The following is a 14,725-nucleotide window of genomic DNA, read 5'->3' on the forward strand; positions in this document are numbered from 1 at the left end:
ACTTATATGCAGCATAACCAGTGTTGGTTTTGCTTCCATGATGCAATGTGCGGGAACTGTTAGCCTAATGGAAAATGGTAAAGGCCGTGGAAATACTACCACAGAGCAGCTTACCATTCCTTTTTCCTGAGTGAAAAAACAAAGGAAAATTATACAGGACAACATAACCCCAGATCTGCTTCAGTACACTTTGATGCTGATGTGTCTGGAAGAGCAAGTTTCCATTTAGGCTACGAGTTAGGAATCAGTGAATTCATCTGTCTGGCTGAAATGCAAACAGTTCAAATTTCACTGTGTAATATTTTTGAACAGCAGCAGGGAAAATTTTAATGTATTACATTGGCTAATGGCAGATTATTTTTTGAAAAGCAATGAATATTTGCACAAGTTTCTTAAAGGGATGAAGCAAGCTTCAGTGCTTAAAAACCCCCACAAAAACAAAACAGGCATGGAGAAGGAAAGTGAAATGTGCCCCTAATAATAAGAGTTCCTTGGAAATTATGTTTAATAGCTAGTCAGAAAGTTTCTCAGGATAGAAATTTATTTATACTTTTGTCTCTGCTCCATTGGCAAACAGTTTATTGAAAGTGCTCCATGAGACTGAAAAAGTTTAACATAGGTCCGTGCTGAGCAAACTCACGTGCATGCTAAGCACTGTTATGGAAGAAATCAGCAGACACTGGGGTTTAGGAGAAGTACTCAATGCTCTTCTTCCTTCATGAAAGTTGTTTTTATTTTTGTCACCCAGATCCTTAGATTGCTTTCTTGCTTAATTTCTACATGACTGTCCATGCTTAAGAATAGAGTGCCAGTATACTATTTGATATTTCTGAGAATTTATCTGTATTGTTGAAATTACCTTTGTACAAGTCACTAACATAAATAAAATCATAAATTTGAAATTTGATTGTAAATGAAACCAAGTCACTAATAAAATCCCAACTCACATAAATTGATCAATTTGAAAGCAGAGCTCCAAATCTGTTACTGGTTAATACCAAGCAAATGACACAACAAAATTAAGTCACTTCTGTGATGTCCAAGCTCCTTATGAGCAGTCATGATATCAGCATCTGAACAAAGTCCATATAACTCTGGTAATTTTCCTAATTTCCCTTTAGAAAGACTTGACCCCTGGAGTTCTCATAGAATGGAAAATATATAATCTTTCTTTATCCATGAGTCGACCAGAACACCTGTGAGTGGACTTGCTTTTAAATATACTCAAGCAGGTACATGTTTACTGACAGAAAATTTGAAAATCAACCCAAGTCTATTTTTATGCTTTACAGTCAATTGATTATTAAGCATAAGGCTGAAAGAAAAACAAACAATGGCCAATGATTAGCCAATTTTTAGTCTTGTAGGAACATGCTGACAGAAAATATAGATACAACAGAAAATACAGATATGACAGAAAATACACCACAGCAGAATAGTTGACACATTTGACCTTGCCCAACAAGAGCTGCTTCAGAACATGTCAAAAGGCCATGATTATGAGAGACTTTAAGTGGAAAAGGGGTTTGGATTTTTTGGAAGTGGGAGTAGGGAAAGAAGGTGGGGAAGAAGGAGATTTTATAAATAATTTTTCACAATACTTTTTAATTTCCTAGAATATCTTTTTTTTTCTGTTTGAATAGAGGTGCCTTTTCCCCATTTCCTCTATAATACATACTAACTATCCAGCAGAGGTGCAAAATACTGAGGAAAAATTCTTCTGGCTTTAGTGATGTTATGTATCTGGCAAAAATTTTCTCAGGACAAAGCTCTTCTTGAATGAAAGAATGGACTTATCTACTAAAGAGCTCATGACTCTAACATAAAGCCAGTACTTGAGCAGTGGAGCTTTACCATATGTGGCTATAAGATCTTATCTTTGCGTACTTCTGCCTCTCATCCAGTGCATCCTTACATTTTTAATCTCAGTCTTTCCTTACATTTTTAACCTCAGTCTTCAGTAACTACACATTAACTGATTTTTTTCTGAGATAGACCATGGTGTAGAATAAATTTCAGCTTTTCAGTGAGTTACTCTGTCACGTGTTTTTATAGTGCAGCCAGAATGTCTCTCACTGTTAAAACTAACTGGCTTAGCATTGGTAGTCTAAGTAACTGTTAGAAATGACAATTAGTATCTTTAAAGTTTTCAGGGAAAGAAGAGCAAGCAAGAAAGATCTGCAATACCTCATCAGTTCAGTGGAACTCAGTGGAAAAGCAGAAGCAGCACATTTCTCAAAAACCTAAAATTCCTTTAATGCATCCTCAATTTCCCCACTCCCTCAGTGTGTTTCAAAACTGACTGAGCAAAACCAATCCAATTAGGTTCTTACAAAATATGTGTGATAGGTACAGAGATTATCCAGCAGCATTTTCCCACCTACCTCCATACTGTCTTCTTAACAATGAATTAATTTATTCTACATACTTCTGATGCCACTCCAGGATTACTTTAAACAAAAAGTTTCATCAACTAACCTCTTTTAACAAGACTTTTATTGAAAACATACACAAAGTCAACATGTTATTTAGCTTCTGAATGTACATATTAGAGAATACTCATAATAGAGAAGAATATTTTAAGAAAAGGGGAAATACAACTGACACGCTGCAGTTTATATTTTACTAAGGCATTTAGGCTTAAGAGCAAGTTATACTCTGCGTGTGTGTATCTATATACACAAACACACAAATACACATAGGTTATCTGAATTGAAACTGTACAATTCTATGCAAGTCATTATTTTTTGCTTTTTCTATTTTTAGAACACTAAATAAAGCTTTTATCCAAATGGTAGAAGTTGTTCACAGAACAGCAGTTATAATCTACTCTTCAAGAGTTTGCTTACAATTACAATACTAACGATGCACAAAAAACCCCCAAGATCTTCACGGGAAAGTTCTCTCTTACCAAAATGAGGCTCAAGTAAGAAAAACACTAGTTTGCAAAGGCACCGTGGAGACAGGTTTTAATACATTAAATACAACATGAATCATTCACAATAACAAGTTTAGTGTTTCTGGGAACTTTTGTAAATACAACACAGTTGGTCACACAAAAATGTTTCTGTTGATTTGTCTTGGCAACTCAGATATATCAACAGTGTAACAGCATAACAGCTTTGTTCCCATCTGACAGAAAATAATGGCAGTTCTGCAAGGCAAACGTTAAACCTGACCGTATGTATTTATTAATTCCACAGTGTTTTGACAGATTATAGGGGATGCAACTTAAAGGATGCTGACACGCTCACTGAGGGCTTTCATTTCTGTTTCTTCTAGCTTGGTGTTTTCGTTATGGTTAGCACTTGGGCTGATAAGGTGTGCTGGATACTGCAATCCATGTTCTTCTGAATACTGTTCCCACCGGGAGTCATCACTTTCATGGGTGATGTAACGTTCCCCCATTTTACATTCCAGTTCTCTCAAATCTAACCAGGTTTGGTAGTCCTAAAAAAAGAATAACAGTATTAGTTCTAGATTTCCTAAAATAAATTATATTCCCTTCTGCTATCAATAACACTCAAAGTGCTATTAACTCAGCTATTTAAGCGTCTAGAAATGAAAAATCTTATAACATATAAATGTGAAATCTGCCTAAAGAGATACATTTCATCTCTAGAGGATTTTTTGATAAATTGATTTTAATAAATTGTCACAAGTATACTACTGAGATGTTACGGGTTGTTTTGCAAAATGTATGAATAGATATAGATTGCCATAATATCTAACTGAGGCACGGTGGTAAAGCAATTTCTCACTCTAGTCACAAGAGGAATAAGGAAGAAGAACCATCCTTAAATCATACATGTACATTCTAATGATCTGTATCAGTCAAAGACAGCAGAGTCTGCATCTGAGTATAATGATGCAGAACATAAATTCAGCTTGGGCTAGAAAAAACTACTTTTCTGAACTTGGGCAATTACTAGTTTGCTGCAGCAATAGAGCCTATCCTAGTGTCATGCAGACTAATCTCTCTCATCCTATATTCAGTTTCCTTTTTTCTCCTTCATCTTGTCTCAGCCCAAGACACAATCTTAACCACAAAGCCAAAGCAAAGTTGGCCAAAGAAAGGCCAAACACAGTAAATGCATAAAGCTTTCATCCTTAGTATCTCATTCTTCGGCCCATTTCTTAGAGTCATCCTCTCAGAGAACACCACTAAGTCTCACTGCCCTGTAACACCACCCTGTAAGGAAAAACAACCACTGTTTTCTTTCCTTAGCCTGCAAGATAGTACTCTCCTAGACAGAGGACTCACCCCATCCCTGGTGCTAGAGCTGCTGCTGAACTGCCTCCTCTTAGTTCACCTCCACTCACTACTACACAAGCAAAAGAAGTGGATATAGAGGAGAAGTGTCCTGTCATGTGAGACAGTCAGCATCCTTGCTGCAGACCTTAGCCCAGACACTTCTGGTCCCCAAAGACTCAAGCAAATGCATTCTGCAATAGTTGCCAGGGAAAAGAGCAGTCGTGGAGGAAAAAACCAATGAGGGACAGGAAATTTGAAAGGAAGAAAGCAAGCTCCAGATAAATGTCCCTGAGAAAGGTGGAGTGCAGCATGGGCAGTTACAGCCCTTTTCCTCCTACCAGAAGATACCATCTACTTAGAGACACAGTATCAGCTGTAAGATACCAAAGTAGGACTCCGTTTTCTGGTTTGATAAAGATTCCTTTGGGACTGGGGATTATGCATCTGGTCTCTGCCATGCCTGTGCCACGACTACTTTTCTAGATGTAAACAAAGCTCCCTTGGGAGATCCGACAGGCTGATGGATGTGTCTGGCCTCAGCCTGTGCTCATCTCCTGGGAGTGACCCAATGCCCTGGCCAGGGCTGTCCCCAGGCTTCCCTGCGCCTCTGCTGGGGGTGCTGGGACAGGCCCTGGCTCCTCAATGCTCTGTCTTAGGCCTTAAACTTGCAGTGATTTGGCTGCTGCCAGGATAAAAAAAATCACCATATCATAGGGTAAGCACAAGACAGACACTGCTAGCACCTTAAAAATTCCTTACATCTCAGTTTTTAGTTGAAGAATTTAGTTGAATATATTCAGTGGTTAATGTATTTTCATGGCAAGCACACATTTCACTAGTTTTTGTGATGATTGTGAAGTAGAAGGCCATTGAATAATTTTAATAAGAAGTGACTGAGAGTGAACTTCAGGCAATGAAATAATGTAAGCCCACTGACTACATGGAGTATTTTTATAAACATAATTTTCTCAGTAGACAAATATGAAAAAATATTTCTGTAATGTATTTTGAAAGCATGAGACTGTTTACTATTGGAATCTTAAGAAATTAATGAGAAACCATAGGTAACTCGGTGAATGAACATGAGGTTCTAAGGATCTAAAAACATCTTTAGGTTTGTAGATTTTCTTAAATCCTACTGTGCTTAAAGATGAAGATTTATTTTATGTTAGAGTCTAAATGCAAAAGTAAACACATGGAATTTATAGAAATACCTGTAACCATGGGTGGCTTAATGTTTTGTCCACACTGTAGCGCTTTCTCATTTTCACTTGCAATAAATTATTTATGAGATCAATAGCTGAAAAGAAATAATATTGGAAAATGTTAGTTTAAATGTATTTGTTTCAACTAGGACATGCAAACAGAGAGCTACACAAACATGGTAGTTGTAAAAAGAGGGCAGTTATCCCTTCTTACTCCAGCTTTTTACAAGTTGCAGTCAACGCTGATGTACCTGAAGGCACCCACGCAACCCTTCCTAATGGGACTACAACTGTTTTACTGAACAGTTGCCTGAAAATAATTCTCACTTGGATCCTGCTCAAAAGAAAAAAACTCATGTTAGTGAGGTCTCCAGTTTTGTGATTTGACACATAGCTGAGGTGCAAGGAGAAGGTTTGTTCGGTACCGCACCAACACCGCCAGGGCAGGCACAGGCACAGGGACAGGGACAGGGACAGGGACAGGCACAGGGACAGGCACAGGCACAGGCACAGGCACAGGGACAGGCACAGGCACAGGGACAGGGACAGGGACAGGGACAGGCACAGGGACAGGCACAGGCACAGGCACAGGCACAGGGACAGGCACAGGGACAGGGACAGGCACAGGCACGGGGACAGGCACAGGCACAGGCACAGGCACAGGCACGGGGACAGGCACAGGCACGGGGACAGGCACAGGCACGGGGACACGCACAGGCACAGGCACAGGGACAGGCACAGGCACAGGCACAGGGACAGGCACAGGCACAGGCACAGGGACAGGCACAGGCACAGGCACAGGCACAGGCACAGGCACAGGCACAGGCACAGGCACGGGGACAGGCACAGGCACAGAGACAGGCACAGGCACGGGGACACGCACAGGCACAGGGACAGGGACAGGCACAGGCACAGGGACAGGCACAGGCACAGAGACAGGCACAGGCACAGGCACGGGGACAGGCACAGGCACAGGGACAGGCACGGGGACAGACAGGCACAGGCACGGGCACAGGCACGGGCACAGGCACAGGCACGGGGACAGGCACAGGCACAGGCACAGGGACAGGGACAGGGACAGGGACAGGGACAGGCACAGGCACAGGCACGGGGACAGGGACAGGCACAGGGACAGGCACAGGGACAGGCACAGGGACACGCACAGGGACACGCACAGGGACAGGGACAGGGACACGCACAGGCACAGGCACAGGGACAGGCACAGGGACAGGCACAGGGACACGCACAGGGACACGCACAGGGACACGCACAGGGACACGCACAGGCACAGGCACAGGGACAGGCACAGGGACAGGCACAGGGACACGCACAGGGACACGCACAGGGACACGCACAGGCACAGGCACAGGGACAGGCACAGGCACAGACACAGGCACAGACACAGGCACAGGCACAGGCACAGGCACGGGGACAGGGACAGGCATGGGGTCACCGCCCCGCTGGGCTCAGCCCAGCCTGGCACAAGGTGGGCACTGCCTGCCCCAATACACCAAAGGGCTGTGAGCACCCCCAGCTCATCTCAAGGCTGTGCTCCTGTGATCCCTCTCCCACCACCAGGCTCAAGCCTGTCCATGAGACTGTGTTATCTCTACATGGGAATTCTGCTTCTCAGAAAAGGCAGAGGATGAGCAACACTAGGCGTAATAAATGGAGTTTTCCCACACTGACATTTTTAGAAGCAAGGTACAAGGCCACTTTGTGTGAAAATATTCCCTTATTGCCAAATCTTCCAGCTTTAACATTTTCCTCCCAAGAACAGTATTCTTCAGGTACCACAGCAAACCATACATAGGTGTATATTTTTCTGAGACTTTCAGTGTCACTTTTAGCTGACAGCAGCACCTTCTCAGTCCCTGAGTGGAGAAATCAGGTTTTGTAAGTCACCAAGTCATGCAATACTATACTTCCAAAATAAAGCAGAAGCATTGCTTCTATAGTCAACAGTGGACATTTTCAGAAAAGTGAGAGGGCTTTCTTTACAAATTTCATTATTTCTATGGTTTGGGAGTCAATGATTCACTGAAGGTCTTAGAATCACAGAATGGTTAAGGTTGGAAAGGTCTTTAAAGATCCAACTCTCCTACCATGGGCAGGGACACCTCCTACTAGACCGGACCGGTCAAAGCCCTGTCCAACTCCTTCTTGAACACTTCCACAGATGGGCTATCCACAACTTCTCTGAGCAGCCTGTCCCACTGTATCATCACCCTCACAGTTGAGAATTTCTTCCTAATATCCAACCCCTTCCTAATAACCAACCTAAGCCTACCCTCTTTCACTCTAAAGTAATTACCCTACGTCTCATCACTACAGGCCCTCGTAAAAGGTCTCTCTTCAGCTCTCTTTTAGCCTCCTTTAGGTAGTTCAAGGTGCTATATGGTCTCCCTGGAAACTTCTCCAGGCTGAACAAACCCAACTCTTTCACCCTGTAGGTATGTCTGTAGTGGTACCTGAAGGGATGAAGCCCATGAGCCCACGACCAGTGCATGGAACTACAATGAGTGGCCCATTTGGAAAAATCTCTGGAATGAGATCGATGAGGCTTGAATGCAATTACAGAAAAACATTTAAAATTTTTTTAAAAATGACACTATAATGAAAGATTAACTCCTATTAGGTGGTGCTAAATGTTCAGCATGTGTTCTGGTGCAAAGTTACTGTTATTCCAGAATAACTGACTAGCCACAAGCAATGATAATATTCCTACAATTTTTCCATTTTGTCACATTATCCCTTGGCATGTCCAAAGTATGTTGGTTTACATCTTTATTTCTCTGTTTATATCATGGTGACAGGGAAAGATGGTCTTGAAAGTAACACAGACACACGGCATCACTGAGGGGCACCGGGTCTGAAACACGTCAGATGGATATTGTTGGCAGCTGGGTATCAAAGGAGCTGAATAATCATCTTGTCTGTTTTAAGAATATGAGATGGGACAGAATTCTTTAAACCAATTATCTATTAGATTATATTTTGTACAACGATACGGAAAAGTTTTTCTTTTATAACAGAGATTTCCTCTCTGCAGGCTCAATTTGCCATCTAGGGCTTTATGTGTGTGTCTGCCATGGGGCAGAGCACAATGAAAACAACAACATTTCCAGGAAAATGGGAATGCACGTGGCAGTGTGAATTTATGCAGTTAGTTCAACAAATAAACCTATTCTTAGCAACAGGAGACTATCACTAAAGCAGCCCTGACTTCCTGGTGATGAATACTGTCTTGGAAATCAAAGCAAGGATAGAAAATAAATCTCAGGACTTCTGAAAAAGAAAGCATTGCCAGAGGCTCCGAGTCATTCTGTCCCTGGAACAGATGCTCCTAATTTTACTTTTCTGTTGTGGACAAACAAATTCTTATCTCATGTCTCTTTTAGCATCAAGTACAGTTAATGCAAAATTCTCTAATTCGTGTTTGTTTTGTTCCCTCTCAAAATGCTCGTGAACTGTATGTGGGATAAGAAAGTCAGTGGATATCCAGTAGGACCCATTACTGATAGATGGCATCATTCTTAAAACTCATTTTTTTTCCAAAATAGTGGAGTTACTCTTCTTCCTCTTTATTTATAAGACACATTCCAAGCTATGGGGAAGAGATTGGAAAGTCAGTCATATATGATGGTTTTGGTATCACCTATCAAGAAGTACTGACCATTGTTTTTATCTGATGTTTCAAAGAGGAAAACATAGTCCCTTACCCACTGCAGTATATATGGGGATCAGCAAACATCAGCATCTTCTGCAACACTGTCAACTTACCCTTAAATTCAGCAGAATTACAGTAAGACTTCAGTCTGTCTTTTGATACATAAGCCAGTGCTGAATGTGAATTTAGTAGTGCTACCATTTCTTTATTATTTTCAGTAGTATTTGGGTGTGTATGATCGTCAGAGTTCATTTTTCAATCATTTACTATGAATTTCAGTTTGGAAAATAGGTCAAGAACTTGATGAAAGGGTTGATTGTCCTGGTAACTGCTGAGATGTAGGTGCACATATCCCAGCGTGTGCCTCGGTAACTGTCAAGTACCTACTGAATGTGCTTCCCGCCACTGAGGGTTGATAATGTCTCTATTACATTCCATCTGTGCAACCCACTGGAAGGAGGTATGACTGGGAGCCTTACAAGTGATGAAATCGTGTTTAGCTATTCAACTTCCCTCAAGTTACAACAGGATGAGGGGCCCCTTTGCCCCTTTTTTCACTTCAGGACAAGGATGTATTATCTGTAATAACATATCTCTTTGTATTCTTGGGAGAAATTGCCAATGGCTTGTTGAATGGACCAGAAAGGCACTGGTCTAGAAAAAAATCACTAGAGAAGGTGCACAAAAAAGGCAGGGAAGAAAACAATGATGAAAGTGAAAAGGCCATTTCCCTGGATGGTTACAATTGTCAGTATCGAGCAATCGAGAACAGTTTCCACAGATAGTGTGCTTGTTTCACCACTGGGATACTGCTGTCTCTGTAACCAGTTTTGCTGTTTGTTTTTAGTTTTTTTATCTAGGGTTCTTTTTGCCAGGGAAGTTTTGCCCACCCCTTGCCTCTTAAGAAAGAAGCACAAATAAATAAATAAGCAGAAATGCAACGTGACTACTAGAATCTGATACAATTTCATTTGCTTTATCACTCAAAGTTTTCAAATTTAGGTGAAGGAAGAAAACACGAGTTTCCACAGCAAAGAGTCTTTGCTACTTTTTATCAGGAAATCATGCAATTCAAGAAATGCCACTTCTCAAAATTGTAAGAGTTCTGTCTGAGTAACAGAAGCCAAGATGCAGGTGATAGATACAGGCAGGGCAACAAAAGAACAGTGCAGTGCAAAGCAAAGAAGAATCTAGGAAGTTTAATAATGACATTGTGTGTGCTGGAATTAAAATGCTTAAAAGACATGTGCAAAGTTCATGGGTTTTCTGTTTAAACTCACAAAAACCTCATCCTCTTCTGACAATGTCCTGATAGCCACTATCTTACAAAGCTTAATCTGGCTTCAATTCATGTAAAATGAATGAACAGTAAGATTCATATTTATTCCATTTCTGAATTAAAAGAAAAAAAACCATGTAATTGTTTGATGATTTAGTTTTGAGTTGTATTGCTTAAAAACACTGAAGATAAAAATTTAGAAGGCATTAACATTTATTTTAGACAGACAACTTCAGGGGACTAAATTTTGGCATCATCTGTTAGAAAATTAAATATTCTGTCTAGCAAGATAAAGCAATTTTCAGGAGAGGGTAGTAACTACATAGTATTTTAAAGTATTTTTATATATGTTCACTGATTTTTTAAAATCAGATTTTAAAGTAACCCTTATCAGACATTTTAGGAGCTTCATAAAATTTTACACTATTCCTCTGTAAAATAAATAATTAAATAAATACAGAGCATTAAGAAAGACCACCTATGGTCTGCACACAATCTATGGGAATGCACCAGGTTATCACCAAGAAGGCAACCTTAGTGAAAGTTCTGAGGATTATGGAAGTGATTTTCTAACCCATTTATGGGCTCCTGTTTATCTTTCATGTTAGTGTAAGCAGTCAGGTGAGGACTTACAAAGTTCCAGGAGCTGGAAACTTTTTTAAAGGGATCAAACTAGCCAACTACTCCAGTAGAATGAGTACTGGCCTTTCAGATAGGTGATCATTCAGCATAATCCCCAACAGAAAAATTCAAATGCAAATTTCAGAAAGCTCTGTATCCCTTTGATTTTAGGAAAGATAGCTCTTTAGTTTTAATTCAGTGGAAAGAACCTTCACAGTAAGGAGGTTCATGACTCTATACTGCTTATGCAAGTTTATTAACATGGCAAATAATTAATTGTAGTACAGATAAAGTCACAATTTTCACTCTAAGTATCAGATTAACACAATAATTACTTTTCACAGGACTGACCGCATTAACTCAATTAGGATGTGACTGGCACATAAATACAAAAGTTTACAACATAAATGAAAACTCTATTACAAACATATCATTCATTTAGTCCCTCCCTACAGATTTAAACTTTTTATGTAACTTAAAACCAAGAAAACATCTTAAGGATATTAAAAAAAAGAGCAGTCCTAAATTAATGATAAATTTATAACTGACTAAGAATTTTTAAAGTACACCTAGAATATCATCTACTCTTATTGCCATCATCTGTACAAATTTAAGCTGCTGCCACTAATACAGGTGGTCCAGGACTTCCTAGGCCCTGGATTTTTCTAATAGGTTAACTGATTAGAGGTCATGTGTTTTTTATGAATTTATCACTTCATCAGTGCAAATTAAAATTTTAAAAGTCAATTTTACTTAAAGACCAGTAATTGACTAAGTAATGTGTGACCGGAATATTTAGGCTACTTTACCACTGCTGTTACTTTTCCAGACACATTGTTTACACGTGATCAATGTGTTTTTTTTGTTCTAAAATTTTGCTACCCTCTGCTCTCAAGCTCACAAATTAATACGCTGTTGTTTAGCAAGTCTCAGGAAAAGCATGCAGTGTGCACTAAAACCAAAGTGGTGCTCAACACAGACTAATTCACTCTAATTGCTGCGCTATCTATTAAATTCAAAGAAATACATGCTTTTTCCTCTCTGATTACAATAAAAACAGAAGATGGAAATAACTAAGTTTAGCTATTCTTAAACTTATTACATGAGGAGTGGTCTGAAGAGAGTGCTGGAATAGCTACAGCTGCAAGAAGTTTTAGACATTTGGCTCTCTGAGTCACAGTAATAATTATGGACAAGGTACAGAAGGTTTAACTGCTGTTCACCTTTCCTTAGCACCAAACTTTGCAACAGGCATGCAGAAGTTCCTTCATAAAACCTTTAAAATAATCTGTGTTTCTCCCTTAAGTGACTCAATCATGTGTGGCATTAATGAACGTGGCATTGCTCAGAACTGTAATCCAGACTAGATGTCAGGACACCAGGACAGGTTTGCACTTTAACCAAGCTGCACTGTCAGAGGTAACAGAAACTGGATGGAGACAGTGGGTCCACAGGGACAGCTCCTGCCCTCTCACAAGTTGTGCAGGAGAGTGGATCAGGACATGAGAAAAACAGTCTTTTACTTTCCCTAAGTAATATGGAGTTTGAGTTCAAATTTGAGCTCTAAAAATCAGCTTTATCAAGCAATACTTAGAGAGAGATTCAGATTTCAACTCCCTGTGTTAGACGTAATGGAATCTCTTCAGACATTGTCCAGGTTTTTCATTTAGCACAATAGTGGTTCATCACCCAGCAGTACAAAATATGTAATAAAATCACAATAAGCAGATTTTAATTTAGTAATTTGTTAGAGTATGTTTCCCTCCCTTCCGCATGCTTGCATTTTGGTATCCATCAACTCTTAATGAACACTGTGATTCTACAAATGGAGAGATAACACCAGAGTAGGTGAGTTTTCTGTAGGTGCTCTACCGAGTCTTCACCTCTGAGTGCAAAAATTGATCTTCTGTCTACCACAGCAGAAACTTGTGGGAGACAATTTCTTGCAGCTTCCCCTGTGTTGATTGCTGTTTGCTTATCTCTAGCGACAGATAAAGCATTGCTGCCAACAGATTCTGTCAGCTTACATATCAAAGTGTGTGGAGGTTCAGGAGAACTTCAGTGTGTAATTGTGCAGATTTATAGCTTTTTTTTTTCTCCAACAGATTTCAAACTTCATCTGCCACTGAGATAAAATAACAAACAATGCTCTCAGAGCATTTTCAGAAGAGAATCTCACATGGCTGTAATATATATTACAGTGAGCATTAAGCACACTGCTCTAAATTATGCTTAACAGGTATGTTACACGTATCACCTGAAAATCCAAAAAAATGGTACCGTAAATACCAGAAATTATAAATGCTAATATTGTCATTCAGTTTGCCATATATTACAATCCAGAAAAGGATATAAGAATCTGATGCTTATAATGTTCCTTTAAGACTTACAATCCTGCAGAATTCTGGACTGAAAAAAAACCCAAAGAAAATCAAGTTTCCTGAAAATGTTATCTGCCTAAAAACATTATATATGTGAAAATGTTAGTGAAACCAGAAGTGCCTGTTTTTTAAATGCCCTGCTTAGCTGTGTTCAGACACATTTTTAATAGAAATAATTTACCTTCTTTAAAGATGTTCCTAGTGAACTAATCACATTGTTCTTTAGTTTATCTGAAGTCTTTGATGTCATTGACCAGAACTCGAGTTTCAAAGGTCTCACAGTTATCTCCAAGCCTTTTCCCCCTGCATAAAGTCTCTTGTTTGACATTTTCTCACACTGTGCCTGAAATCTCGTCTATAGAATTGTTCACTTTTATCTTCCCCACACAAAGGTATCAGAGTACAGCATTCTACTGAAACCAAACTCAGTTACTGGAACAAGTAGAACAAGACACAGACTGCAGATGCAACAGAGCTGAATGACGAGGTACATAAATAAATATACACAAGACCAATTACAGCAGCTTAAGCTCCCCACAGATTCCATAGCAATCTCATCTGTAGGTGGTTATGAGGCTCCTTCAACACCTCCTGGAGAGATCCCATGCTAGAAGATTATGCCATATGCAGCCTATATATGCTCTGTAGGAAATATCTAAAGCAGCTTAAGGCACAAAACAGACACATTACATTACTGGATTTTTTAAAAATTCTGTTATGTACAGGGAAAAAAGGCAAAATAAACCTACTCTTTTTAGCACTATATAAGAACAGTCACAAACAGGTCTTACCTTCAAGAGAAATTTCCTTCCATGGATTAGGTGGATACATGAAAGCAGCATTCTGGATTTGGTCATGTATGTCTTCATCTTCATTGAATGGGAAGGTACCACTGAGGCTTACATAAATGATGACACCCACTGACCACATATCCAGAGATCTGTTATAGCCTTTGTTTCTCAGAACCTCTGGAGCAAGGTAGGCTGGTGTTCCTACAACTGAACGCCGAAATGATTTCTCTCCAATGATTCGGGCAAAGCCAAAATCACAAAGTTTTACCTGTTTAATGAAAAACATAACACATACATTATTTTTATTATCAAATACATAGTTGAGTAAGTTTCATCATCAATTAGTTGCAAGATGCATCTCTACTGTTCCTTCAGGGGTACTTTTTTTAAACTCCTCTTTAAGAGCAAAATTCTTATTGCACTGAAACAGTAGACTGGAACACCAGTCCATAGTATCTCTTCTGTTCCTTCATTCCATGAATAAAACACAGTTGTGGATAGGCTTAACAGCTCAGGTTCCTGA

General features: G+C 39.7%; 1 protein-coding gene across 2 annotated transcripts in view; it reads right to left on the bottom strand.

The window, feature by feature from the left end:
- Positions 1-2,479: 2,479 nt before the first annotated feature.
- PRKD1 (protein kinase D1) overlaps positions 2,480-14,725 on the bottom strand; it is a 116,173-nt gene continuing 103,927 nt past the window's right edge. For both annotated transcript variants that reach the window (XM_063398850.1, XM_063398851.1), the window contains 3 exons: positions 14,203-14,470; positions 5,470-5,555; positions 2,480-3,450 (listed from right to left, as the gene is read on the bottom strand). In XM_063398850.1, coding sequence (XP_063254920.1) covers positions 3,232-3,450; positions 5,470-5,555; positions 14,203-14,470 — 573 coding nt within the window. In that variant the 3' untranslated portion in view covers positions 2,480-3,231. The remainder of the gene's footprint in view (positions 3,451-5,469; positions 5,556-14,202; positions 14,471-14,725) is intronic.

This window comes from Prinia subflava, chromosome 5 (genome assembly GCF_021018805.1).
Source record: "Prinia subflava isolate CZ2003 ecotype Zambia chromosome 5, Cam_Psub_1.2, whole genome shotgun sequence".
Taxonomy (NCBI): Eukaryota; Metazoa; Chordata; class Aves; order Passeriformes; family Cisticolidae; genus Prinia; species Prinia subflava.